General features: G+C 50.4%; 1 protein-coding gene across 1 annotated transcript in view; it reads left to right on the forward strand.

Moving 5' to 3' along the window:
- The window catches only part of ITGA8 (integrin subunit alpha 8), a 172,404-nt gene that overhangs the window by 49,050 nt on the left and 97,351 nt on the right, over positions 1 to 26,003 (forward strand). Inside the window, 3 exon segments of the mRNA XM_032474106.1 lie at positions 1,154 to 1,359; positions 3,705 to 3,835; positions 3,837 to 3,897. Of these exon segments, the coding sequence (XP_032329997.1) occupies positions 1,154 to 1,359; positions 3,705 to 3,835; positions 3,837 to 3,897 (398 nt within the window).

A 26,003-nucleotide genomic window follows, 5' to 3' on the forward strand; every position in this document is an offset into this window, starting at 1 on the left:
CTTACACTTAAATATCTAGGGAAATACACTTCTAAGAAGATAAATCAGTGCTGTCATAATTCTCCAAGAATCCAAAGATTCCATGGATGTACTAATCTTTTACAATGACAGGTCAAATATTTTTGCATTTCTAGAACTCTGCAGTGTTGGCAGTGAGAAATGGAGTGAGTCAATATGTCAGTCCCATGTCCTGTTCATACCCTCAGGGACCAATTATATGGCTTTGTTCTTTCTTTAGAGAATGAGCAAATGGCCCAGCTCAATCTCTGCACTAAAGAACCGGTGGTTTTAGACGCCTTTGAACTACAAGGCAGCAGCACACACAATTAGGTATTTAACAAATGCCTCTTCATACTGACAATAATAATAAAAGAAAGAGAGGCAATGCGATTCCTCCCAGGGAAAGCCAGAGACTTGGAACAGCCCCAATCTCTGCTCTCCTTTTGGCCTAGAGCACAGAAGCATGGCAAGTAAATGCATTTGGAACATTTCTAAGGGAATGTTTTACCTAAATGTAGCAATCCGCTTGCTATCTCTTTCTTGAATTTTTTTCAACCTGAAAAATTATCTACCAGTTTCCTGCTATAATATCTATCTATATTTACAAAGAAAAACTATAAATCTGCATTTGGGAGGAAAGTGTTGTTTTCTATCTTTCTAGTCGGTACAGTAACCTTCTCTGGCCTCTGTTTTATTTAAACGCAGGTAACAAGAGGAAGACAAAATTTATGTTAAACCTTATTACTGCAAGAAAACTTCATAATATAAATGCACAGTTGTATAAATTGTAGACAAGCTCTCATCTACATTTAGAAAAGCATATTTAGGTCTTTTTGATATGTTTTACTTGTATGACTACATTTTGTGGAAAATCATTAAAAAGCCAAAAAGGATGCAATATCTGTGGTTTTCTTAAACTAGTTATTTTTTAACATAGCTAAAAAATTCAATGTGACGGTTTAACAACTCTTATTTTCTTACGGCATTCTATTCCTTAGACATAACTAAGCAGTGAAAGAAATAATGACGATTAAAAATGTCCCTTGGAAAATGAAAAATGCCAATGGAAATGCACTAATTTAGTTGATTAGAAATCTACTGAAAATGATCTCATGTCTGCCAGCATGCTGACTTCTCTCTTTGTTCCCTGCAGGATGGATGACATATTGATTGGGGCACCTCTCTTTATGGAACGAGAATTTGAGAGCAACCCTAGAGAAGTAGGGCAAGTTTACCTGTATTTGCAAGAGAGCGAACTCGTCTTCAGGGACCCACAGGTCCTCACAGGCACTGAGATTTTCGGGAGATTTGGTAGTGCTGTGGCACACTTAGGAGACCTGAACCAAGATGGATACAATGGTAATTTACACCAATGCATGGAAATTACTCATGTGCCACAATTTTATGTTACTGTGACATGAAAGAAACAACAGACTTCACAATGGTGTGTGTGGTACAGCTCTTATGATTGGTCCTTAATAAACTATCCAAAAATCCTAGGGACAGTTTAAACTTTATTTAGTTTTGGCAAACATAGATGTTACATGGAAATTTTCTCCATTGATTTAGGGTGTCCTATAACAGCTCTGAATAAAGCAACAATTATTTTTAAAACTGATGTTTGGATTACTGACTTGAAGAGAACCAGAGATTCTTCTATATGAACAGGGTCAAAACAAATAAATATATGTTGATATATTAGTAAATATATTGCCTTCTGAGTAATCCAAATGGGTTATGTATGAGTTATGCTGAATTTTAATTGGTCTATAAACTTCACCTTAAAACTACCTTCATTGTCATAAAGTAGTATTAAGTTCTTAGTTTAGGATTGTGGTTCTGTAAGGTAAGAATTAATGAATGCCTTCTAAGTGCCTCTCCTCAGAAGGTATATGCCAGCTCACACAAAATTTTGCATACACTTTTTAGGACCTTTAAATTAAGAAGCTGGGTATAGTGAGTGTCTTGAAGTTTGAAGGAGTAATAAGAATTAGCACCAATAAAATAGCTTAAGGAGTATTCCTATCAAATCAAAGTATTCATTAGTACCTTTGGCAAGGAGCACATACTTTATACTTTGTATGATTTCTTTGAAACAAACTATGTCTCAGCAATGTATGGTTAGTAATTTTTAAAGTACCATAAAACATGAATGCACATTAAAGGCTTATGGTTCCAGGGAAATTTTTTAAAGACAATTTCATCTTTATCTGATTTGTTGCTTTCAAAAACTGCCCTATTCCTGAGCCCCAAAGGAAATAAATGATGCTAAGTTATCTGTGGAGTCATCTTTTTCATCCTCTTTTCTTCTATTTTTACTTTCTCCTGAACCGTTAATGCTGTTTTTAAGAGCTAAGAGAAACATTTCTAATGATTTAAAATGGGTTCTACTTCTTGGAGCCTTGGTGTCCTTGAGTATCAAGTAGGTAAAATAATGCCCAAATGGGATTCAATTGAGAGTCACATGTAAGCTCACTGACTCAGATGTGAAGAAGGTGCCCCTTTCTACCTACCAGATGACCATATCTTTATTTTCTACAACAGTATGAGTTTTTAGGCCGTTCATCCTTACCTGTTAAGTGAAAGTGGATTTATGATCCTTTTATGTCGTGAAAATTGGTTCACAATTTATACAGTCTTATCAGGCTTACAAACAGATGAAAAACAAAATGAGGACACATGCTGTGGTATGCGGTGTGGGGCTGTTTGGGTATTGTGTTTCTGGTGCTCTTTTTCATGTAAATTTCAGTAGTTATGTGTATTATTTAGAACAATCCTGGTGAGCACAATATTTGGAAGGTGGTTTGCATTCAGTGCTGTGTTTAAGTAGGAGTCAGACATAAGAGCGCTGTTTGGTTTCCCAGAGTCCTTAGCTGTGAAATGGGTGTTGCCTATATCATGGGTGACATCATCATTCAAGGATATAATCTTTGTGAAAGAGGTTATTTCTTTTCTTTTTTCCTTTACATGAAAAAATCTATAAGGTGATTTAAATTTATTTTTCAGCCATAAAATAATTAAAATAATGCCATTTGCAACACCATGGAGAAGGTTATTTCTTTTAACAAGAATCTCTAACGTACACTGCAGAGGAGCCTCATCTAGTCTACCAGCCTGGTGGTCTGTCCCAGCTCTTCCTCCTTGTCACTCACTAGGTTCCCATGTAGACCACCCTCTGACTGCCAGGCTCCCTCCATCTTTGGGCCTTTGCACAGTAACTCCTTCTGCTGGAAACACTTGCCCCTCTGATTCCACCTGGTTGGTTCCATCATGTTCCCAGATTTCAGTTTCAAGATGGGCCTTAGAGACACCTTGTCTGACCATGGAATCTAAAATCACAATCCAGTCACTGCACTGTATCAATATTTTTAAGATTCTCTATGTAGCATTTGTTGCTTTCTATCTTCTTGACTTATTTCTTTATTCAAGTTGTCCATGACCTGCTCTAGAATATAAACTTTCTAAAAGCAGTGTCAGGTTCATTGTTGTACTCACTGTACCCAAGACAGAGTAGGCCCTTGGTAAATATTTCTTGAATGGATAAAAGATGGCAAATAATTGACTCTTGCTGCAGCACTACAGATTTTCATGGAAAACTTAATAAGCTTTTTGGGCTGCATGGTACTGCTCTTTGATTATACTGCATTCTATGTCTAAAACATTCTTCTTTATTTAAAAAAATGTTTATATGTCTCTGTTTGTAGATGTTGCCATTGGTGCACCCTTTGCAGGCAAGGATCAGAGAGGCAACGTGCTCATTTACAACGGGAACAAGAATGGCTTAAACGTCAAGGCTTCCCAGATTCTTCAAGGAGTCTGGGCCTCACAGGCTGTTCCCTTCTGGATTTGGCTTTACTTTAAGAGGTGATTCAGACATAGACAAGAATGATTACCCAGGTAAGGTTTGCTTTCTTTTCCCATGAGAGAGTCCACTTCCTGGAAGGAGCCATTCTCTGGAAAATGCATCATGTGTAAGCAGTTCTCTTGTCCAGGCTACAGTCAAGCTTAAACGTGGCATAGATTCTTTGGGTAAGATTCCGGAGCAACTTTCATGAGACTTTGAAGACAGACAAAACAAATATTCCCTTTCCTGTCAAGAAATGATGTTAAAAGAAGCAAGGTGGCTTTTTAAAAACTGCACTGGATATAAAACTTATCAATTGGGCAACAAAAGTTTTTATTTGAAACCCCTCAGTAATGTGTTCTCCACTGACAAAGACAGCTTGCATCATATCCCTTTTAGAGCAGTTTATTTTAACCCTGTAATTCCCTTTTGAGCACATAGTGCCTATGAATTAACTTCTGCACCTCAACATTTGTGTCATAAAGCTCATGGTTTTGGAGCATAAATATTTTCCAGCCACATTTGGGGGTTTTCCAAAGATAGGTTGACGTTTTTTAAAGTGAAGCAAAAAGAACGGGTCCATGATATAGATCATAGACTATTCTTGATCGCCTAATTCATGTAGAGAGTTCAGTAGAAATCCGTAAAGCACAGTGAGGTAATTCATGTTTTATGCACGCAGTGCTGTTTTAAAGGATTGTTTCAGTAATCAGGGATTTTAGCAAAGAACATTAGACTTCTTGGTTTTGTGGTTCAGTTTTCACTTTTATGTTAGTTATTTATAAGATGGTTTCAATAAATACTTACAAATCATTAGTAGTTAACTGACAGCTTCAACTATTTATTGAAACTTTGTCTCCTCCATCACCCTGTTCCCTAATTGAGTATTTTCCATATGTAAAGCTTTTTTTTTTCTGGTTTGGGGGAGCATTCAGTAAACTAACTGACTAAATATACATGACTAATTTCAATCCTTCAACTTTCTCTTCCCCTCTGGAATTAGGCAAAAAGGTTACTGCAGTTTATTCTTATAAATTTGCCAGAAGTTTTTCATGGCACTCACATAGACATTGCAGTGGGCTCAAAGCAGTTTTAGTATTATGTTGTATAGGAGTGTGTTCTACCTGTGGCATTTTCAAGGGCATCTAGTTAAATTAATTGTCTTAGGTTATATTATACTAACCTAATCAATGATGATTAGGCTTTTTTTGAGGGGGGGGGTGTCTCATACATAATCTATTCTATTTTAAATAACCCCAAAATGAAATCCCCTATGATTTCTTCCCCAAATATGGCAGGATAATTAATGAAATCATTAGTCACCATTCAAATCCTGGGTTGCAATTTTAGAGAAACAGTTATTTTAGAAAGTTAGTACTATTCCTTACATTCATCATAGTCTTCCCTTAGTACCAGGGAACTTGACAGAGAATGGCCATGCCTTCCACAAGGGAAAGGAAATAGAGACTGTATGGATCACATAGCCAGTCTATCAACTTCCTTTGAAGACTTCTAAATAAGGGCCAGGAAGAAGAGGAATGTGAAACAACTGTTCTCTCAAGGAATGTTCCCTCCAGGGAGTTGGGTAAAGAAGTAAGACAAGGAGAAGCTAAAGTAATTGCAATGTCAGTAATTAGTCACCTCTTAATTACCTCTTGTTCATCCCTTCTTGACAATCAGAGAAAAGTCATGTGAGGCCATTCACTAGTCAACAGCTTTATGCACTGAGGCTGATTCAATTTACAGTAACCAATGACATTAATGCAGTATATCCATCTGTATGTAAAGTAAATGCTCTTTACTAAGGTAGGACTGTTAATGCCACTTAGTTGAATTTTTCCATCACCCCTTCTCAAGATAGTCTTGAGGCTTTCAGAATTCGTCTGGACATCATACTCAGTAGACCTGAGTTCTGGTCCCAGTTCTGCCTCTCAAATATAGATGTCTTGAGCTTCATAATCTTGCAATATTTTCCCTGATCCCATCTTCTTGTGAAAGAGTGCCATTCAAAGAAGGCTTTCTATCTTGACACCAAGTCCCCAGGAGGCTAATGAGAGGAAAACTGCCTTATAGGCAGGTGACCAGATTCTGTTAGCTAGTGTAGCCTAATTTGAAATTTGCATGCATAATACAGGAATTAGACACGGAACCTTCCTCATTTTTCTATAAGTGAATTCCATGTAACTCTCAAAGCCTCCATTTCCATGATGGTGGAAAACCTTAATATTTGCAGTCACTTCTAGATTCAGACTTAATGTCATTTGGGTAAGTATTCATCAAGACTCTCTCTTTCCTCCCTCTGTGGCCACTCTCCCAAGGAATGGAATAGTGAAGGGGGTGCCTGTTGTCCAGGGGTGGAGAAAGGGGCACCTGGTCCAAGAGCATCATCCGTAGTTATTGGCCTCTGGCTGAAGAATAGCTCAGTATCTCATGGTCTTTGACGTGATGCTTGAGCTTCTGTGCTTAATTCAGTGGTCCACTTAGTGGCCACTACCCAGAAGTTCCATGTGTCTGGGTCCTCCTTGTCCTGATTTGCTTTCTTCTGGTTCACTCTCAGCAAGCACTTCTATGCCACGGTTGGGACTCAAATACTCACAGATTGGGGCCTTTCAGTTTCTAAGATTGCCTTTGGACATATCCTAGATTATTCCTCTAGCTATTGTTTATTTTCCACCTAGACTGTCTCTTACTCCAGCATGTAAGAGGGTTGAAGTCTTCTTGGGTTTGGCTTGAGAAGTAGCAGAAGCCCTCTTTTCCTACCAAAGGTTACTGGGTGGCATGCTGAAGTAAGATCTATGTTCTCCTCCTCCATGGCCTGTTTCGTGGTTTTCCAAACCAGCCTTTTCTGGAACTTAAAAATAGATATACTTTTCTTCCTCTCTGTGGTCCTGCTTCTTCAATCCAAAGAACTCTGTCTTCAGATTATTGTCCCTTCTATGAGTTTCAAAATCCATTCAACACACCGACTTCCTTCTGCTAGGATGCATCTTGGTCACCACCTAAAAGCAGTGGTCCTCCATCTTGGCTACACATTAGAATCACCTGGGGAACTTTAAAAAATTTGTACTGCTCAGGTCACCCTCCAGACCAGTTAAGTCAGGATCTCCAGGGGGCAGAACCCAGACCACAGTCATGTGTTTAAGTGACCTGGGTGACTCCAGTGTACAACCAACCAGGGAACTAATGATCAAGAGTAAGGCTTCCCCCACTTTAAGGGACTGGATTACCTAGGCATCTTGTTTGAATGCAGATCCTGATTCAGTAGGTCAAATGGGCGGGAAAGACTTCTCATTTCTAGTCCCTGGTGGCACGATTAGTGCTGGTCTGCACACCACCTCCTGAGTAGCAAGCTCTGAAACTGGCATGCATGTCAGTTACCTGTAGTGCCTATTAATAAAGGCTGGGTGCGTGGCACTCCCTCAGATATTCTGACTTCCCAAGTCTGGAACGGGGTTTAGGGCTTTGTGTTTTTACCCAGTAGCCTACTCTGAGAAACACCACCCCAGAGTCTCCATGCCAGGTTCCCATGCCCACAGCAACAGATACACAGTGCTCTCTTTTGGCAAGAATGGATTAGCTGAGCTCTGGCATTTAATTTATTCTTCAGCAGGTTGCTAAACGGGGGTGGCAGGAGTGGGGGCAGCCAGGCCTAGGGTGGAGTACTTGCCTAGCTTAGGAAAACTCCTAAATGGAGATTCGAGGGCACTTCTCTTGTGTAGTGGGGCCTGGAGTACCTCCCTCTCGGCGAGTGAGAGAGAAGATAGAAAAGCACTCAGAAGTCTGTGACATGCCTCACTGGCGCTGCTGCTGTTGGGAGTCGAATGTTTTCCCTGGTGGAGGCCCCGTGTGGATTGGGACACAGAGCTGGTGGAGGACGGGGCCCTGGGCAGGGCTGGGGGACACGTGGAGGAGATATGCCTGCTCAGCTGAGTGCTGGCCCTGGCCTGCTGCTGCTCTGGAGACCTTGAGCAAGGAACTTGGTCATCTGTAAAATAGGGTGAGGAGCCCTGCCCACCTCACAGGGCTCGTCTGAGGTCTGCCTGACAGCCTTTCAGCTTTGGGACCAGCAGAGTCCTGGCCAGTGTTAGGGGTGACTGAGGATGTCGAGGGTGACGAGGACAGGGACAAGGAGAACGAGTACTGAGGATTCACTTTGTGCCAGGCACGTGCCGAGTGCCTCCCATACCACCACCAGTGCCATCGCATCCAGGCCGCTGGCACCTCTCACCCAGACCCTGCAGCCGACCCCCAGGCTGGTCTCCGACTCCGGCTCTGCTCCCCTTTGGTCCATTCTCTGCCAGTGGCCTGAAGCAGGCTTCAGACAGCACACCACCCAGTGGCGTCTCGTCCCTTCTGTGGACCCTGCATGAGCAGCTCCTGCCGACCTTGCTGATTTTACCTACCCTACTTGTCCCTGTCCCTCACGCCTGCAGCGCCCCAGTCCCGGACCTTGGCCCTTGTTCCCTCTTCCTGGGTCACTCTTCACCCAGATTTCTGTGACCTCCCTCCACGCTTCATCCAAAAACATTGTCAAACCCAGCCTTCTCATCCCCTCAAGCCAGGGCCCTGCTGCGGGTTCCCTTTTAGCACCTGAGTTCAGCTGCCACTACCATACAGGCAGTGCGCACTTCTCCCACACTGGACTCTAGGCCCCAGGGGAGCAGGCAGTTGGTGTCTTGTTCCCTGATGTGTCTCCAGCCCCCATAACAGGGTCTGATACAAGGTTGGTGAATGAACAAATCAACATATTTCATTTAGTCTCACCCCATGACATAGGCACGTTGCTATCTGCACTTCACAGATGAGGAAGGTAAGCTCAGAGAGATGGATTGACTCGCTCATGGTCACCTAGCTGCAGCAAGACAGAGCCGAGCTCTGAGCCCAGTGTCTGTACCCCAGAGCCCTGTCTCAGCCAGTAGCAGCTCCCACCTTCCTGGAATCTAGGCAGGCTTGCCCTGCAGGGGAGGACAGAAGTGTGAGGGGGCTGAAAGCGGGGAGCAGGTGGGATTAGACCCCAGGAAGGGATGAAGGTGGGCCAAGGAGAAAGTGAGAAAACAAACTGGAGGGGTCTGAGAGGGCCGCTGGGGCGGGGACCTCAGCGCAGGTCAGGACAGGGAGCCCCAAGGAGAGAGCCCCTGGGCACCCCTGCTCCTGAGGCCGTCTCTGTCACCTGTGTCCAAGCTCCCTGCCCTGGCTCTGTTCCTGGCATGATCTCCGCTTCCCAGAGGAGCTCAGGACTGGCCTGACTTCCCGGGGTGGAGAAGCACATGGGGAGACAGAGCGAGTGTGTGTGTCTGTCCAGCCTCGCTGTTTGCGTTGTCGTCACATCTTAATCAGCCTATTTCTGGGAGCGATGACTTCATCTCCTGTTTCTCGACACAGCCATTGTCAGGCATCCATAGAAAGACTGGGCCTGGCACCATCCATGTTCCCTTAATGAGCTGGGTTGGGAGAGCCAGTTGGCAGACCCTAACCTGACCTGGTCGGGGGGGCTTACAGTCAGGTCTGCCTCCAAGAGACTCCCCTTCTGGAGGTTAGCCTTAGATCTGGGCTCATTGACCCTGGCAAGCCCAGTGCAGCAAACTGTAGCCAGCCAGGGCACATGCTGTGTTGTGGGCTAGGGGTGGTCACACCCAGTCTCTGCCCTCAAGGGCTCCTACTGGCCAAAGGAGGCAGATGGGTCAGTGGGCTCTACACTAGAGGGGCTGTGGGTGGACAGGGAAGGGAGCGAGGACTCCACTGGGGCTCAAGGACAGCTCCACAGGGCTGGTGGTTGGGCCGCAGAGTGAAGGTGATGGCTGGTGGAAGTTTCCCCTTGGAGAGGAGGGACGGGGCTTGCTGGTAGGCCTGGTGGCTGTGTTGCTGTGTACATGTGCTGTGTGTTGGCCTGGGGAGTGGCAAGGGACAGAGTAAAGGGCAGTGGGAAGGGAGGACTTGATCCTGAAGGTGACTGGGAGTGGGAAGGATTTTTAAGAGGGTCTGAGCAGTGGTTTCAAAACAGCTCCCTGCCCACGGGAGGTGGGTCTGGGAGGAGGAAGAAGAAGCTGGCAATTGAGAGCCCGGCCCTGTTTTCCCTTCATCCTCCAGGGAACGGGTCTCCTCTCTGCCCCTCCCCCATGCTGCCAGGAGCTCCATTCCCCAGCCCTGGAGGCTGCTGGACTAGGGACAAGCGGTTGTGGGAGGTGGTGGGGATAGGGATTTAGGGTGGTCTCTGAAAGATGGTTTGTCTGGGCTTGGGCAGCTCTGGACGGCCCCTGAGCCTCAGTCCTGAAAGCACATCCCTACTCCAGGCTGATGGAAGCCTTGTCTGGAGGCGGGGGGATGGGCTGAGTGACCCCTGGCCGGATACAGTGCTGAGGGGTAGGTGACACATTGTGTCACAGTCATGACCAGGACGTGGAGGTAGGGGACCCCCACCAGGGAGTTCCCTGGGTCCCAGCACGGAGCAGCCCCTGAGTGAGCCCACCTGCCCTGCATCCACCACTTCCCAGCTCCACAGCCTGGAGCAGCTTACTTAACCTGTCCAACTTCATTTTCCATCCCATTGTACCTGCTTCCTGGGATATTTGTGAGGATTATTTGAATTTAAAGGGGAAAGAGCCTGGCAGAGTGTCCACACACAGGAGGTACCCTGTCTGCTTAGCTGGGCAGACAGAGTGGCTGTGGTGGTAGGGGCAGAGGGCAGTCATGCTCACCAACATTGTCAAGGCTCCCTTAGGTTTCTAAGGGCCAGAGGTGGGGAGTTGTTGGGGAGCAGGGGTGGGAGAGCTGGCTAGTGTGGAGGGGTGACGGGAGAGCCTTGTTGAAGGAGCAAAGAAGTGTAAGTCCCAGTCTTCAGAGCTCAGGCAAATCACACATCTCTCCCAGCCTCAATTTCAAGGGCCAAGGAAGGAGTGAGGAAGGGTCAGAGCCGGCAGGGGACAGGCAAGGGGCTAACATATCTGTTAAAGACTTCTGTGTCATTTCTTCCAATACTGAGAGTCAGCTAACTGCCGCTTCTTGAACAGACACCCAGCAGGGAAATGCTCTGAAAGGGGCCCTTCCCAAGCTGAGGATGGCCATGTCCTCCCACGGAGGATGGTCCGATCTCCCATAACCTTGAACACCACCCATCTTCCTTCACGGGCCTTACTGTTCCAGCTGTTCAGCATTGTCTTTTTTGGTAAGAGAATAGTTCAGCTCAGCAAAGATTTCCTCAGCATCCTTTGTCTTGGGTCTGTGTTGGGCCCAGGGGATGCAGGGATGGTTATACTGACCCAACTACCAAGGGGGAGGAGGACTGTTGAATTGTCTCGTGTTTCAAGACGTAAATGTAAAAGCAGCATCGGGGGCAAGAGGCTCTGGGTTGTAGGCTCTTCTCCTTCCTGCCTGTGGGGCTGCGGGCAAATTACAGGACCGCCGAACCTCAGCTGCTTTAGCTCAGAACCTCGGTCAGTCTCTGCTGATCCCTCCCAGCACAAAGGTGCTGTGATCACTTTTGGATTATTAACTTCCTCTGTCCTCTCCAGGTAGAGAGGCCTGTGCTGAGTGCAGTTTGAGGGCAGAGCCAGAGGAGTGGACTCCAGGGTGGTAGACTGACCTGACCCAAGTTTGAAGTCAGTTCTGCAACTTAATATTTATGTGACTTTGAGCAAATTACTCCCTCAGTTTCTCTTTGGGACTGGGTTTTCTCAGCTGTAAAATGGGGACGATGATATGCCTGATGTGGTATGTCCTGGCCCTGAGGGAACTCAGCAGCAACATTAAAGCTGCTGTGAACCTCTTCTCTCCGCGGACAGTGCCTGCTCCGTGCCAGACACACACCCCCGCCCCTCACCCCTTCCCAGATCCAGGTATCAGAGGGGAGCCAGTTAGTGGAGGTCTTCAGCCTGCACTACCGGGAAAAGAGGCCCAGAGATAGTAAGTGGCAGCCTCGGGCCTGCGGCTGACCGAAGAGCATGAGGATGGGCCCCCCAAACAATTCAGGTGGGGCGCGGGCCTCCGCAGAGAGCCCCCTGCAGTGGGCAGCAGGCATCAAGTGATTTTAAACGCCTTTGACTGGAATATATACTAGTTTGAAATTCTGTCTTGCTTTATGAAAAGAAAAGTTTGCTAATGAAATTAATAGTGTAAACAAGATTTGGGGAGGGAGGGCGGCCAGGGGAGGGGGTCATTTGAGCACACTTCAAAGAACATCCTTCTCCAGCATCTTAGCCGCACCATTTGCACACGTAATGATTGTATTAATTATAGGTGGCCTCATCTGTTAACAACAGGTTTGCCAGGCTGTGCTACATTCTTGTAATCACCCAGTCAGAATTCTCTGGCATGCTTTTCTCTAAAGATAACAAGAACAGTAATAATAATGCAAGTCATTTTTTTGATCCCTTGCTATGTGCCAGGCATCCTACTAGGCACTTGACTGTCATCATCTCATTTAATCTTCACAGCAGCTTTGTGTGCCAGAGATTCTTATCTCCTGTATACAGAGAGGTTAGGTAACTTCCCTGGGCTCACGCAGCCGTGAGCTGGCAGTTGGGAAAAAGACCCAAGGTCTTGCTAACTTTCGTGCTCCTTCTGCTCTGGGGGAGACTTGACATGTTTGCTCTTTATCTCGAAGATTTCCCTGTCTTATTTGGCCATCACAGAAAAACTCCCTTTCTGCCAAAGAGGAAGCTGAGACTCTAATAGGTTGTTGAGGGTGATGCAGGAGGCGAGCCCAGGACCCCTAATTTCTAGGGTAAAACCAGCCCCACATCCCCACCCACCTGCCCACAGAGTGTGTGTGTGGAGGGGGAGCCCCTCCTTCCTCCCCTGAGATCTTGAGGACAGGAGGGTGTCTCTAGCCTCTTGAAGTAGGGATGGGCTTGGCCTCACGGTCAAAGAAAACTATGAAGCAATAACCAGGGAGGAGGACACCAGCACGTCCTAAATGGCGTTGCATGCGTTGTCACTAAGTCGGAGGTTGCACATGGGTGGCTCATGGCCCACAGGCTGGTTTCATTAGGTCTGGTAGGGCAGAAAGGTGTTTTTTTTAATAATCTGTTCCTGATATTTAAGCAGTCCTAAAACATTCACCTTCAACATTCACCAGAAAAATCTGGATTTTTGGCTTTTCTTGAAAAAACAGCCCTGGCAGCACTGGGTCTGTATTCCTGCAGGACAGAGAACTGGCCTCTGCAGCTCACCCCAGGCTCCTTTACTCCCTGGAAGGCTCTGAGTTTGCTTGGCCTGCATTAGGTCTTTCCAGTGATTCTGGGAGGGGTGTATGGTGGGGAGATAGTGTTCCCATTCCATAGATGATGAGCCTGTGGCCCCACTGGACCACTCTGTAAGACGTTGTCAGCTAGGCCTTTAACCTCTATCTTCATTGTCCACCTTGTGTGGTTTTCACTCCACCTCACCACCTCCCAGCCATGTCCAACCCCCACTGTCCGCCAAGGCAAGAAAGAAACCTTTCACAGGCCTAATGACTCAAAAATAACCAACAGTGAGCCCAGGGAACTGTTCCTGTCTCCCCCTCTCCTTTTCCACCCTCCCCAAGGCCGGAGGGGACATGGGAAACCTATTCATTTAAACTCAGTTATTTTCTTGAAGACAGAATGGAACTGAATTGGGTCAGTGGCTATAGTTGCTGTGCTCAGCTGTTTTCCCTGCAACAACATCACCCGCCGGCTGTGTTGCTGGGCTCTGTGCCGCTGGGCTCACCAATTAGAACTCTGTATCGGTGGCCATTCCTCGGCAGGCTTGACTCTGAAGGAGAGGAGCCCCCTCTGCCCATTTACCCCACAGGCTGCCGGAGTGGGGTCCAGAATCACGTGCTCACTATGAACCCAGGCTGCCCGCCCCCAGCCTGCGGTGGACACTGGAGTTTCTACTGATGAGCCAGCAAAGGCGCAGAGAAATTGAGTGCTTGCTGGAAAGGCAGGCCTTGAGCCAGGCACGACAGGGACTTTACTGGCTAGGTTACTTGGAGCAGAGTACTTGACCGCTCTGCACTTCCGTCTCCTCGTCTTGTAAATGAGGTACAAGGTCTTGACACACCCCCTGGGGTTGGGCTGTCATGATGTAAACGTGACTCAGTGTGCCAGGGGCCTGCCCCCCGTTAACCCGTCTGTCCACACTCATTCCCTTGCATGATGTGCCACGCACAGAGCTTGGTGGAGGACCCAGACCTCAAAAGGAGGATGTGCTGGGACACCCTCCTCTCTTTGAAGCCTTTCCCTATACTTTGCACCCAAACTGGAACGGTTGTCCCTGCAGTCATTATAGGTCCTCTTGTTGCAGAAAAATGTGTTACAGCTCAGTTGTGACAGCAGCCTGGATCTGGGCGAGAGACCAAGCAGCACTCGGAGAGTTGGAGAACTCAGGTTTATCATGCCAGCAGGCCCAGGGGAGTTAGCACTTCAAGCTCTGGACCCCATCTGTAGGTTTACACAGGACTTTTATAGGCTGCTAGTTTTACACTTTGCAACATCATCTGTAAATAAAGTACAACAGAAGTTGACAAACCAGGAGCAAGCTTTGTAGAAATAGACCAATCAGGAGTGAGAGTAATAACCAAGCAGAAGTGAGAGTAATAACCAATCAGGAGTGAGGGAAGTAATCAATCAGAAGTGACCTCAGGGAACCAATAGAATTCTAAGTGTAAGTTAGCCACTTTAAAGGCAAAAAGTAAGATAGAGCCTCTGGGCCAGGGAACTGGACGGTGCTAAGAGGAGAGCAGCGGCCCTGCCTAGGGGTCCTGCCGGTCTTTTTATGGGGCTTCCCGCCTCACTCTGATGGGCCAGCCCTGTGCTGAGTACTTTTGCAGCTTCCTCTGGGCCCACAGCCTGACAAATATGCTTGTATTGACACTCATGTCTGCATGCATCCCACCCTCACTGGACTGCCAGCTTCTTGGGGACAGAAACTGTGTGTCTTTTTCACCTGCCTGTATCCTTCCTAGCTGTGTGGCCTCGGATTGGATGTTTTCCCATAGATGGGAATTGTGATGCCTCCCTCTGGCACGTGTCACAGAGAGGAGGCCAGTAGTGTCAGGCAAGGCAGCAGCAGACTCTTGCAAAACACACAGAGGGAATCAGATCAGACGCTTCCATTCCACTCTGTTGAAGCAGGGAATCTCTAAGAGCAGGGCTCTGGGGAATTCTGGGAGGGGTTGTAATTGCTGTCTCATTGCAGGATTGCTGTCTGTTTACGTGGGGAAATGAGGACAGGGAGGTGGTCTGTGGGCCTCCCCTCCATCTTCTCTGCTGAGGAGGGCTGAGCCTTCCCTGAGGCAGCTGCTCTGGCTTCACAGTTTTCTCCTGCTGCCCAGGGCACAGCTGGGATGAGTTAGGACCTAGCCAGCCATCGCTGACCCCTGGGCCCCCAGGTTACAGTGCCTGGCATTGTACCTCCCCTCTTGGCAGAGTTGGAACCGGGAGGTGGAGCAGGGCCTCCTCACTGCATCCCCTTCTCTGATTCCAGGGGTTGGGGAGGTGTGGATAAGGGAGGTTTGGCTTCCTGACCTTTCAGGGTTGTGGTGAAATTAGGTGGCTTATGTGACTTGGGTAACAGGTCTGGTGTGGTGATGGCTGTGAGGGCAGGGCCTCACCCTGGTGAGCGGGCCAGGACCTGGGGCCTGGGCAGTAGGTGACCCAGTCAGAGACAGAGAAGCTAGGCTCTGGTGGGAGCACAGTGAGTAGCACTCAAGTCTCTGGGGAGGGGCTTGGGGACAGACCACAAACTGACCTAGCACACTGTACAGTGGGGCCGCAGTCACGGCCTCATACACCATGCCCCTCCCCTCTCCCTCGCCTGTTGATAGCACTCACTCCCTGGAACACCGCGCTGGGCTCACCTGGGACTTGGCACCGTGACAACCAAGAAAGAGAAGTGCTGACCATGTCTCATTGCTTGTTCGAGTAAATTTACTCTATGTTTTTCCAAGGAGGTGTCACATGGGGAGGAATTTACTCACCCTAAATGCTTTGATGGAAACATTACATTTTTTGAGTGAACATGTGTCAACATCACTGTGGGGGAAAGGTTCTAGGATTCCCTGCCAGCTGAAGTCATTACCACAAGATGCTGGTGGGGGGCCTGGCAGATGGGGGTCGGGGAAGGAGGTAGCCAGAGGGCAGGAGCCTGGCTGGCCTAATGGGAGGGGAGAGGGGTTGGAGCTGGGGGGCTCTCGAGCAGGTGGAGAGGAGGGAGGGAGTTAGGAAGCTGCAGGCTGATGATATACATGAACCCCCTGGCCCCCGCCCAATCACAGAACATGGAGCATGCGGAGCTTGAGGGGTGGGGACAGGGAACAGAGGCTAGGGAATGGTGAGCACTGGAAGCTCAGGCCAGAAAGATAGGCCAGGGCCAGATTGTTGAGGGGACTGGAATCACAGCTGCCACTAACTAGCTGTGTGACCTTGCGTGGCATTTTCAACCTCTCTGTGCTTCAGCTCCATTGTAGTAAAAGCATCTCTGTGAATTCCCACAGCTGATGGCTTTTTGGAAGATTAAGTGAGATAATGTATGTAAAATACCTAGCACTGGGCCTGGCACATAGCAGGTGCTGGGACACATTTGTCATTTGTTGGTGATGATGAAACCACAAAAGCATAGATGCGCTCACATAAATTAACAGCTGGGGCACACTGAAACTGCTACCCAAAGCTAGCCCTCAGTCTAATACCAAGTTTGTTTCTCACCATCAGCTAAGTGCAGTGAGGGTCTCTTCAGAAGCACTTATCCATGCATATCTAGATTCTAGGGTTGACTCTCTGTGGGGCCTCCTTCTCCCGTCCTTGTGCTTGCTTCTGTCCTGCAGACTCGTCCCGAGGTGGTGGGTTGTAGCAGCACCCTCCTGTGGCTGAGGCAGTTCTGGGCAGGCCGCAGAGGGCCGCCAGCCTGTACATAGCTTCTAGAAAGAAGGGGGCTGTGATCACAAGAAAGTTCCTCCCTCATAGGTTGTGAGCATCTCTCTTCCCAAGGGGATGTGCAAGCATTGCCTGGAAGTGTTCCTCAACAGCCTTGCTGCTGGCTCCCCTGTACCACAGGAAGTGGGAAGCTCCTTGAAGAAAGGGGGTTCCAGAGTCTCCCAGAGAGCCAGCACTTAATAGGAGCTCAGTTGTTGAGAGTCTGGAGCAGGCTGAAACCACCGAGGACTGAACGGGGGCTTGTGATTGCCTCTAGATATAGAGGCCACAGGGTAGGCAGGAACCCAGGCAGGGGCTCTGTTCCCCCACTGGCTTGTTAATCCATATTTACATGGAGGGATTGGATTCCATAATCCTATTGCATCAGAAAGTTAATGCAGCAGCCACCCTAGCGGAGGCTTTGATTAGCCCCTTTGGGTGGTGGCTATAAGGGAAGTAGATATGATTCCCTGCGTGTGATAGAGGCTCAGTGCTTGGAAAACTGTGGCTTCTCTAGTGGGTGACCCCAGGCAAAAATGTCGAGTTAGCTGGGTATGCCTTTCCCAGAGGGATTTTGGTTCAATGAGGGCTGTGTCAGTGTCACCCGAGACCAAAAGGTGGGGTGGCATGTGGGCTCATGGGTCCAACTGCCCATCTTGTAGCATTCACAAACCCGGGCAGTCCACCTAGCTCACCCCCTTGTCTCTTCCATCCAGCACTTCACCACCACCCCCTCGCCCTGCTGGCTCAGCCCAGGATGTAGGAGACACCGCCCAGAGAGGGAACTTGAATCCAGTTCTTCCCAGCTAGGGGAGCTGTCTGGTTGCCTGGCTGGCTAGTTCTGAGTCGGAGCCCCGCTCACCCTTGGCCCTTCTGTCCGGGTGACCTTGTCTGCCCCTCTGTCTTTGTTTGCATTTAAAAAATGTCTGACTGGAAGTGCGGGGGAGGGAGGGTGCTGGTCCTGGAGTTGGGGGGTGGGGGTGATCAGGGCTGTTGTTCTGAGTCTGACCAACTCCAGCGGGGCCTCCGCGGGCGGCGGGGTTGGGCCGGGCCTCTTCCCTGCCCTTGGCTGGAGCACAGTGGTGAGTGGGGGCGGAAAGCGGTTGCAGCTGGGGGCAGCTGGTTGCGGAATGTCCCGGCCACCGGTCGCTCCTGGCCTGGAGCCGGGGTGCGGGTGGGAGAGGGGGCGGTGAGCCACTTGGTCGTCGGAGCCTGGCCTGGACTGCTCTGCAAGCCGCGCAGGGTAAAGGTGCTTTCTGCTTGCCCTGGTCTTTTGGTTACCCCTGCCCTGGTTCTGCCAGCTTGTCTCAGACCAGCCAGAAAGACACGTATATTCGTTCAGGACATCTGTTAGTGCCTACTTTGTGCCAGGCACGTGGCTGGAGGTCTACCAGGCCTACCAGGTGAACAAGCCCTATTTTTGCAGCCCGGACTTTCTCCCGGTGGGAAAAGGGGGCCCAAGCAAGTTTCAGATCAGTTCTATGAGGAAAATGAAGCAGGGTAATCACTTGGAGTAGGGGTGGAATTTGCTCCTTTAGCTAGAGTGGTAAGGAATGGCCTCCCCTAGGACCCGCATGACTTTGATCTCAGAGCAGAATGAGGAGAAACCAGCCTTGCCTAGAGCCAGCATCCAAGGGAGGGAATGGCAAGTGCAAAGGCCCGGAGGTGGGACTCGGACAGGATATGACCCTGGGCAGAGCCTGCAGTTTGGGGGAGGAACCTGAAGCTCGCTGCAAGCCTCCTCCAGCTTCCCGGACAGGATCGGACCTGGAGCTTGGTCCCCAGGCTGCATCCTGCCTGGTGCCCTGGGAGGGCTACTGGCTCATAGCTGGGAGTGTATCTTTCTAGACTTCTTGGACCTGGAGGTTGTGCCATGTGGTTACCTGTATGGAAGACTATAATTTTCCACTTGTTCCTTGGAGGGCCTGGAAATCTCTAGATGTTGTCACTGTGGTGTTTTTTTAAGTCATTTTTGAAATTTCAACTTGGAAGACAGAATCAGTGTGTGCTTTGCAGGAAGGGGAAGCCTGTCTGGTCACACCTATTAGATGCTGGCCTGGGCTGAGAGCTCCCCTGATCTGGCTGGGAGAGGCACCTGGGTGCACGCCATCCTCAGAAATGGGTCTCTGTGGCCTCGGACTCCTCAGTGACAACCTCAAAAAGATCCTGGGCTGGGCCAGAGGAGCTGCTCTGTGGAGACCCAGCCATCCTCGAAAGCCGGATCTGGCTCCAGGGCCCCTGGTGTGCAGACCTGGGTCAGCCCAGGGGCCTACCCCACTGCCAAGGTCTGTGGGTGGCTCTAGGGGTAAAAGGGATGCAGGAAACTTACTCGCTGATGAGTGGGCAGGCGACCTCGATGGCTGTGGGTCAGAGATGGAGGGTGTGGGGGTGGCTGTTTCTCTAAGGAGGCCCAGCCCTGGGACTCCACCTGCCCCAGGACCCTACCTGTCCTGGGACCCCATTGGTGCCCAACAGGTCCTTCCACACCAGCCCAGGTTCCTCACTGGCCCTGGGAGAAGGAATGGAGACTCTCCCCAGAGGCTTGGGAGGAAAAGTGAAGGTGGGGGCTGGGGTTACTGGTCTGGCTTCTCTCTCCTGGGAACCAGTCCTCCTGAAGCATCAAGTCATGCGGGAGCCAGGTAGGGAGAAGCCCACTGAGCACTGGACAGAGGAGGTGGAAGCAGGCAGGCGAAGCAGTGGGGAAGGAACTTTAGGCCCAGGGAACTGGTGGGGTTGGCAAGGTGGGCTGTGAGGAAGGGGCTTTGACCCCAGGCTGTGCAGCCAGTGAGGGCCCTCGGGCTCCTGTTCCCTTAGCCTGGGGCTCCCAGCGCAGGTAAGGAGAAGGGCAAAACCGCTGGGGCTCCCAGCCACTGCCTCTTGGAGACAGATTTAAGAATCCTCCGCTTTCTCTCTGGCGGTTAGTATTGCAGGAGAGAAGCTTTACTCCTAAAACTTATATTGATCCAGACACTAATAAAAAGTAAAGAGTTTTTTAGAGCAAGTTTTTTTCCTGTTTTTCTACTAGAGCAAAGAACATCAGAGCCCTAAAACACAGATTTGTTTTCCTCCCTCTCTCTAGGTTTGGGTGAGGAGGGCATGGGGATTGGCCTTGTTCAGGTTTCACCTTTTCAAGGAACCTTCCCCGATTGCACAGGCCTGCAGTCGTCCCTCTTCTCCAGCAGTTAACCGAAGCTGCCACTGTGCATCTAGTCTCTCCCCCAAAAGGGCTGGGGTGTTACAGAAGCCTTCACGCTCACCCGAGACCACAGGGCAGTGAGAGGCATCTGCCTTGGAGGCAGCAAAGGCTTGACTCTTGACTTCTTGTGTCTTTCTAGATCTGAGTCTTTTGCTGCCCTGTTCTTTGCGTCTCCATATTTATTTCATAAATACTTCTTGAGCTCTTACACCTTGCCAGACCCTCCCCTCAGGATGCAGAAATACAACAGACATAGCCCTTGGCCACGCAGAGCTTACTTCTGGCAGGAAAGACAGGTAACCATAAATGAATGGAGAAACAAATAAGTAATTCTGGATTGAGTGATGTAAGTCAGGATTTTTGTCCAGTTCGTTCAGCACCTGGATTCCCAGTGCCTAAAACAGTGACCGGCTCATACTTTTGCACATAATAAATACTTGCTGGCTGAATGAGCAGGATGATAAGAGGGAAACAGCCAGGTGTTTCTGTAGCAAGTAATGGGGGTGGGGCAGGACCTGTTGTAGCCAGAGCAGCTGGGGAAGGACTGAGTTCCACCAGAGTCCAGAAACCAGCCTTTTGGAGAAGGGGGTGGACCTGGAGCTCCCACTGAGGGAGCAGCAAGTACAAAGTCCCTGCGGCGGGAGGCGGGGAAAGCGGAGGCCTGTAGTAGGGGATGGAGTTGCTGGATGAGGTCAGATGGTAGGCAGGCCACTCCTGCCGACTTCTTTCACCCAGGAAGAAGTCTGAATTTATTCAAATTGCTGTAGGGATAACTGGAGGGTTTCAAAGCCTAGGAGTTAAATAATCTGATTTGCATTTCTCAAAGGTCCCTCTTAACACCAGGTAGGGGGGCAGGATCAGGTAGGTGCGGAGGGGTGGACAGGTATGAGAGACTTTAGAGGAGGTAGTGGCTGGATTTGCTGATGGATTGGGTGCTCAAGGTTAGGGAAAGGGAGGGTTCCTGGCTTTTGAGACTTCTGGCTTAAGCTGCTGAGACAAAGCTCCGCTTTGGCCATGTCAGGCCCGAGATTCTACAAGCCATCCAAGATGAGGTATCAGGCCAGCATTTAGATATATGAGTCTGGAGCTCAGAGCAGGGAAGGACCAGAGATAGAAACTTGGGAGTCTTGAGCACACAGGAGGTGTTTCAAGCTAAGAGCAGATGAGATCACCAAAGGAACGTGTTTTACTGAAGGGGAGTGCCCCCAAATCAGAGACTGAGAAACTGCCAACACCTGGAGGAAAGGAGGGCCGTGGCCTGGGAGGGAGGAGGGAGTGTGGTGGCCTGGGCTTGAGGGAGTGAGCTAGCTGTCAGGTCGAGTGAGGAGAGGACAGGAACTGTGATTGGTTTTGGCCACATGAAGGCCTTTGGGGACCTTCCAGAGACTCCCTGGGGTCAGGCCAGGTATGCTGAGTATCCAGGAGGTGAGTAGAAGAAGAGGCAGCAGGATCTGAGAAGCGCAGGGAGAGCAGGCCAGCCCGGGGAGCCGAGGAGGCTCAGGTGAGAGGCTCACACGTCCTCAGGTCCGGGCTTTCCAGCGGCGGAGGGCCTCCACCTTGGGCCTGCATCCGGGGCCTCTCAGCGGACTCTAGGGACTCTGAATGGGCTGAACTGGGCCTCCCAAAATGACCTTCAACAGCTCTCTCAGCTCTTCTTTCTCCCTCTCTCCCTGGAAGGCTCACTAGCCAACGTGCTAGGTTCCCCTTTTCTGTAGAGTCACCCAGCCCTGCCCTCCCCTCTCCCTGCCAGTCTCTCTCTGGGTCCAGGGCACATAAAGAAGAGCCCGGGATCTGGCTTTCCTTGGAGGGCCCTCCCGCCTTCCCAGAGCAGAACTAGACTTCATTTGCCCTAGTGTCTTTGCTCTGGGAAGTTCCTTGGTGTGTTTGGCTTCCAGAGAAGTTTTAAGTCTTTTTCAGGGTATCTTGGTGGCCGGCACCTTGACCTCCTGCAAGGCTTGGCTGGCCGTGAGGGGGAGTTTAGAATGTGTTTGGTTTTGTCGGGGAGCAGTGTAGGGTTGGGGAGAACCTAAGGTCTGATGGTCCCCAGGTGGGTTCTGAGTGTGTTGAATAAATGCCACCCAGGTATTTGAGTCTTTGGGTTCCCAAGTTGTTTAATTAAATGCTTCCTCTGTGTCTGGTTAACCAGTGTTTTTACATCTGTTGTCTGCAGAGGATAGTGTATTTCTTTTTATGCATGAAGAAACTGAGGCTTAGGAAACTGAAAGGACTTGCCCAAAGTCCCACAGTTGCTAAGGTACACAACCAGAATTGCCACCCAGCCCTGCAGACCTCCGAGTCACACCACCCTGTACCAACTAATTAACCCTGTGGGTGAGGAGGTGGTGGTGGGGTGTAAGCCCCTGGGTCTCCCACTGCCCCTCAGGAATAGTGGCCCATGTTCTGCCAGGGCTTCAGGGCATTCCTTCTGCCTCCTACCCTGTTTGTTCTGGTGCTTCCCTCCCTCTTTCCCGCTCCCCCAGGACACACATCAGTTGCTTTAGGCTCCAGAAAGAAAGAGGCAGACCTTGAACTTGATCAAGCTTTGGGGGCTCTTGGGGCCAAGGGAGCCCCCAGCTTCTGGGAGGCTGTGCCACAGGTGTGGAGTGGCTTGTGTGGCTGCTGAACACAGGAGAGCAGGCTCAGCTGCAGCACATCCTGTGGGAGACACCTGAGAAGGGGGCCCGCTCCTCACTGGGGAGTGGGGGAGACCGAGGTCCGGAGCTGGCTGGGTGGGTGGGCTCCACCTGGAGAGGTAATGCCTTATGCTGCCTCCTGACAGCCTGTGTGGCTTGGCACCCTTGTACCCTCTCCCTACCCAGCAAACTCCAGTTAGCCTGGGGCTGGGGCGCGGTGGAGGCCGGCTGTTTTCAGGTTGCAGGGGAATCGGGCCACAGCCCAGTCTTTATGGCCTTATGACCTGGATGCTTCTGGAGGAGAGTGGGCATCTGGGACATGCTAGGGAGTGGTCATGCCTGGTAGTCACTGAGGGTCTCAGTTGGACCCCCTCTTTACAGAAATAAACCGAGGCTCAGAGAAAGAAGTGACTTGCCCAGGGTCACTACCCAGGAAGCTAGTTTTGAGTCTCCCAGCATGTCCTCGGGCAGCCTCCTTCAACCTAGTTAATCTGGCAGCTCTTTCGTAAGTGCTCACTGGGAGCCAGATTTGGTTCTGTAACTCACTGACTCCTCGCAGCCACCCTGTGAGGCTTAGTACTGTGATTATCGCAGAGGGGAAACAGGCTTGGAGAGGGGACTTGGCTTGTCCAAGAACACAAGGTTGCAAGCAGCACAGCCCAGGTTTGAACAGTCTGGCTTCAGAACCCATGTTCTTAACCACCAGGCTACACGGCTTCAAACTTACTGCCAGGCTCTATAGAAATGGACTGAGGGTAGCAAACCCTTGAATGACCTGGCCCCTACAGTGTTAGGCCTGAGGACTCTGCCTGGCCTCGGCCTTTCTGATGGGTTTGCTGTACAGCACCTATGGCCTGCCCACACACTCCTGGTGCCCAAAAATGGCCCACCTTTCTTGGATGGCTTGCTGGACCAGATATGAACCCCAGGCAGTCAAGTCTCTCCTCCTTTCCTCTCCCCTGCCCACTCCTATTCTAGCAGCTCCCAGGCCTTGCACACCCTTGGAGCCCAGGGGCCCCAGGAGTGCCCCCGTCCCTGCAGCCCTGCCTCGTCCATTCCTGTGGACCGTGCCCAGCTTGCCTGAGCCATGAGCTTGGAAGGACCGCTCCCTCACCCACCCCCTCCTCTTGACTGTACAGCCTGTTTGAGAAGGGATGAAGGCCTGGGTGTCAGGTGCCCCACCGCTGCAGGGCTGCAGACTCGCCTCTTCCTCTCCCTGCCTTTCCTACACTTCCTGATGTCCAGTCTTCTCATCTGTAAGGAGAGGGAAAGAGTGGAACCGACCTCGCAGGGTTTTGAGGCCTAGACTGAAAGCCCAGTGTTTGGGCACCTGTGAGAATGATTCCTCATCCTCACCGGCTTATTTCCTTAAAAAGAAAGATGCTAGTGGATGTGGAACAGGCGGGGCCTCCGGAGGGAGCAGGTGGGAGAGAGTCCCGGCTTTGGCTGAACTCACGTGGCTGTGCCCTGGCTTTGCTGCAGACTTTGCACGGCCCTGGCTTCCTCACCTGTAAGGTGGGGTGAGGAGAATGCCCGTGTTGTGGCATGATTGTGAGGAGTAAGGAGGCAGGGCTGTGCAGCGCAGAGAGCTGTGCCTGGTGACCGTGGGTGCTTCCTATTCTCAGTCTTGAGATGCAGCCTCCTGGTTTTGGGGTGTGGGCAGTTCTTCAGGTGAAATTTGGAGTTTTACTGTTACACATTTTGTCTGAAATGTTCCTGAGAAGCCCCAGGCCTCTAATCTGATCATGACCTCAGAAGGATTTTTGGTTTTTTGCTGTCTTGTTTCCTATACAGAAAAAGGGAGCTGTGCCTTTAAGTCCCCAGCGGCCCCAAGTGGGACACTGGCCCTTTAAAAGCACATTACGGAGAGTTGGAACTTAGCCTTTGTTTAACTAGCCGTGATTAGTCCCAGCGGACAGGGCTGGAGTAGTATGCCTAGGACTGGAGTGGGGTTGGACTGGCTGGGCCCAGTGGGGGACAGTGGGCAGTGGGGTGGCTGGCCCTGGCTCCTCCGTTTCCCCGGCCTGGTGAGCCTGGTGAGCCTGGTGGCCGAGCTGAGGGATGGTGAGTGACCCGACCCGATGGCCTGAGCAGAGGTGGGAAGGAGGGAAGGAGGGAGGCTGCCAGCCTTCTGGGCCCAGGGCAACTAAATGAGATGGGTGGGAGTGTCCGGTCAGAGAGGGGTCATTACAGGTGCCCAGTCTTGGGAGGGACTCAGTTGTTCCCCCTCAATGGTGTCTCTGCCCCTCTGCAGACATCTAGCGGTGGCCCAGAGTGTAGTAGAAGCGATTAGGATAACCCTGCCAAAAAGCGAGAAATCAAGGGGTGTTGTTTCTGTTTTCAGTTTTTAAAAAGAGAGGGAATCCTGCTCCTTTCCGTGAGCAGGCCCAGTGGCATCCGTGGCTGCACCGGGAACCGGGAAATGAGGTGCTTGGCCTTTGCTCAGCCCAGCCCGGGGCTGCACTGAGTGGGGCTGCGCCAGGGTTTGGGGGCTGCTCCCCACCCCCAGCAAGACTCTTTTCCCCTGCTTCTCCCTGCCTGTGTCTGTCTCCTGATCCATCGGCCTGCAGGCCTGCAGCGTGTCCAGACCTGGGTGTGTTTTGCTGAAGCTTAAATGTTTGAAACAGTTGTCAGGAGTCAGGTCCCTGTGATGCGTCAGTCTGTCCTGGGGAAGTACCTTGGCTCCAGAGATGTCCGGGGTTTGGCTTGTCACACACTGTCTCGTGGAGCGATTGTGAAGGTCAGCTGAGCCACTGCTATGGAAGTGCCAGCCGTGTGCCTGGCTTCTTACAAGTCTCCATGTCCCTTGGTCCTGGCCACCATCACTACCACTGCTGGTGGATCAGCGTCCTACCCTTCTCACCATTTCCCAGACAGGGAAACGATCTACCTAGTGTCACACAGGAGGTGACAGGAAGGGCTCAGTACAGTTCTGGTGACCCATGATTTTTCTAAGTGACTTGAAAGTTAGTGCACTTGATCACAGGATTTCTGTAGGCTCGGTGAAATTCTGAGGCATTGACAGGCACTGAAGAGAGTTTGGAGTTGGAGCCCAGATGCCAGACCTCCAGCCCTGCCCAGAGGCCTGTGAACTGTGACCTGGGGCAAGCTGCTGGACTTCTCTGAGCCTCCACTTCCAGAGGTGGGCTGGTGGTGGAGTGCCTCGGGGCAAACTCTGGTTCTGCTGGGGCAGGCGGAGTGCACATGGTGGTCTTAGAGCTGGGCATTGATGGATAAGGCGGACTTGCTGCTGGGGGTGTTCTGAGTGTAGGTGGGCAGCCCGGTGTGACTGGGTCCAGATGCAGCTGAGCAGGACCTGTGTGGCTGGGCTGGGACGCACCTTGGAAACAATTTAAAGTATATGGCATTACTGTTTGGAATCCCATGGGCCAGTGGTAAGTGACAGACAGGGCTAGCTTATCCCAGACTCAGCCAGAGTGTGGTGGGAAGAGAAG

This window comes from Camelus ferus, chromosome 35 (assembly GCF_009834535.1).
Source record: "Camelus ferus isolate YT-003-E chromosome 35, BCGSAC_Cfer_1.0, whole genome shotgun sequence".
Classification (NCBI taxonomy): domain Eukaryota; kingdom Metazoa; phylum Chordata; class Mammalia; order Artiodactyla; family Camelidae; genus Camelus; species Camelus ferus.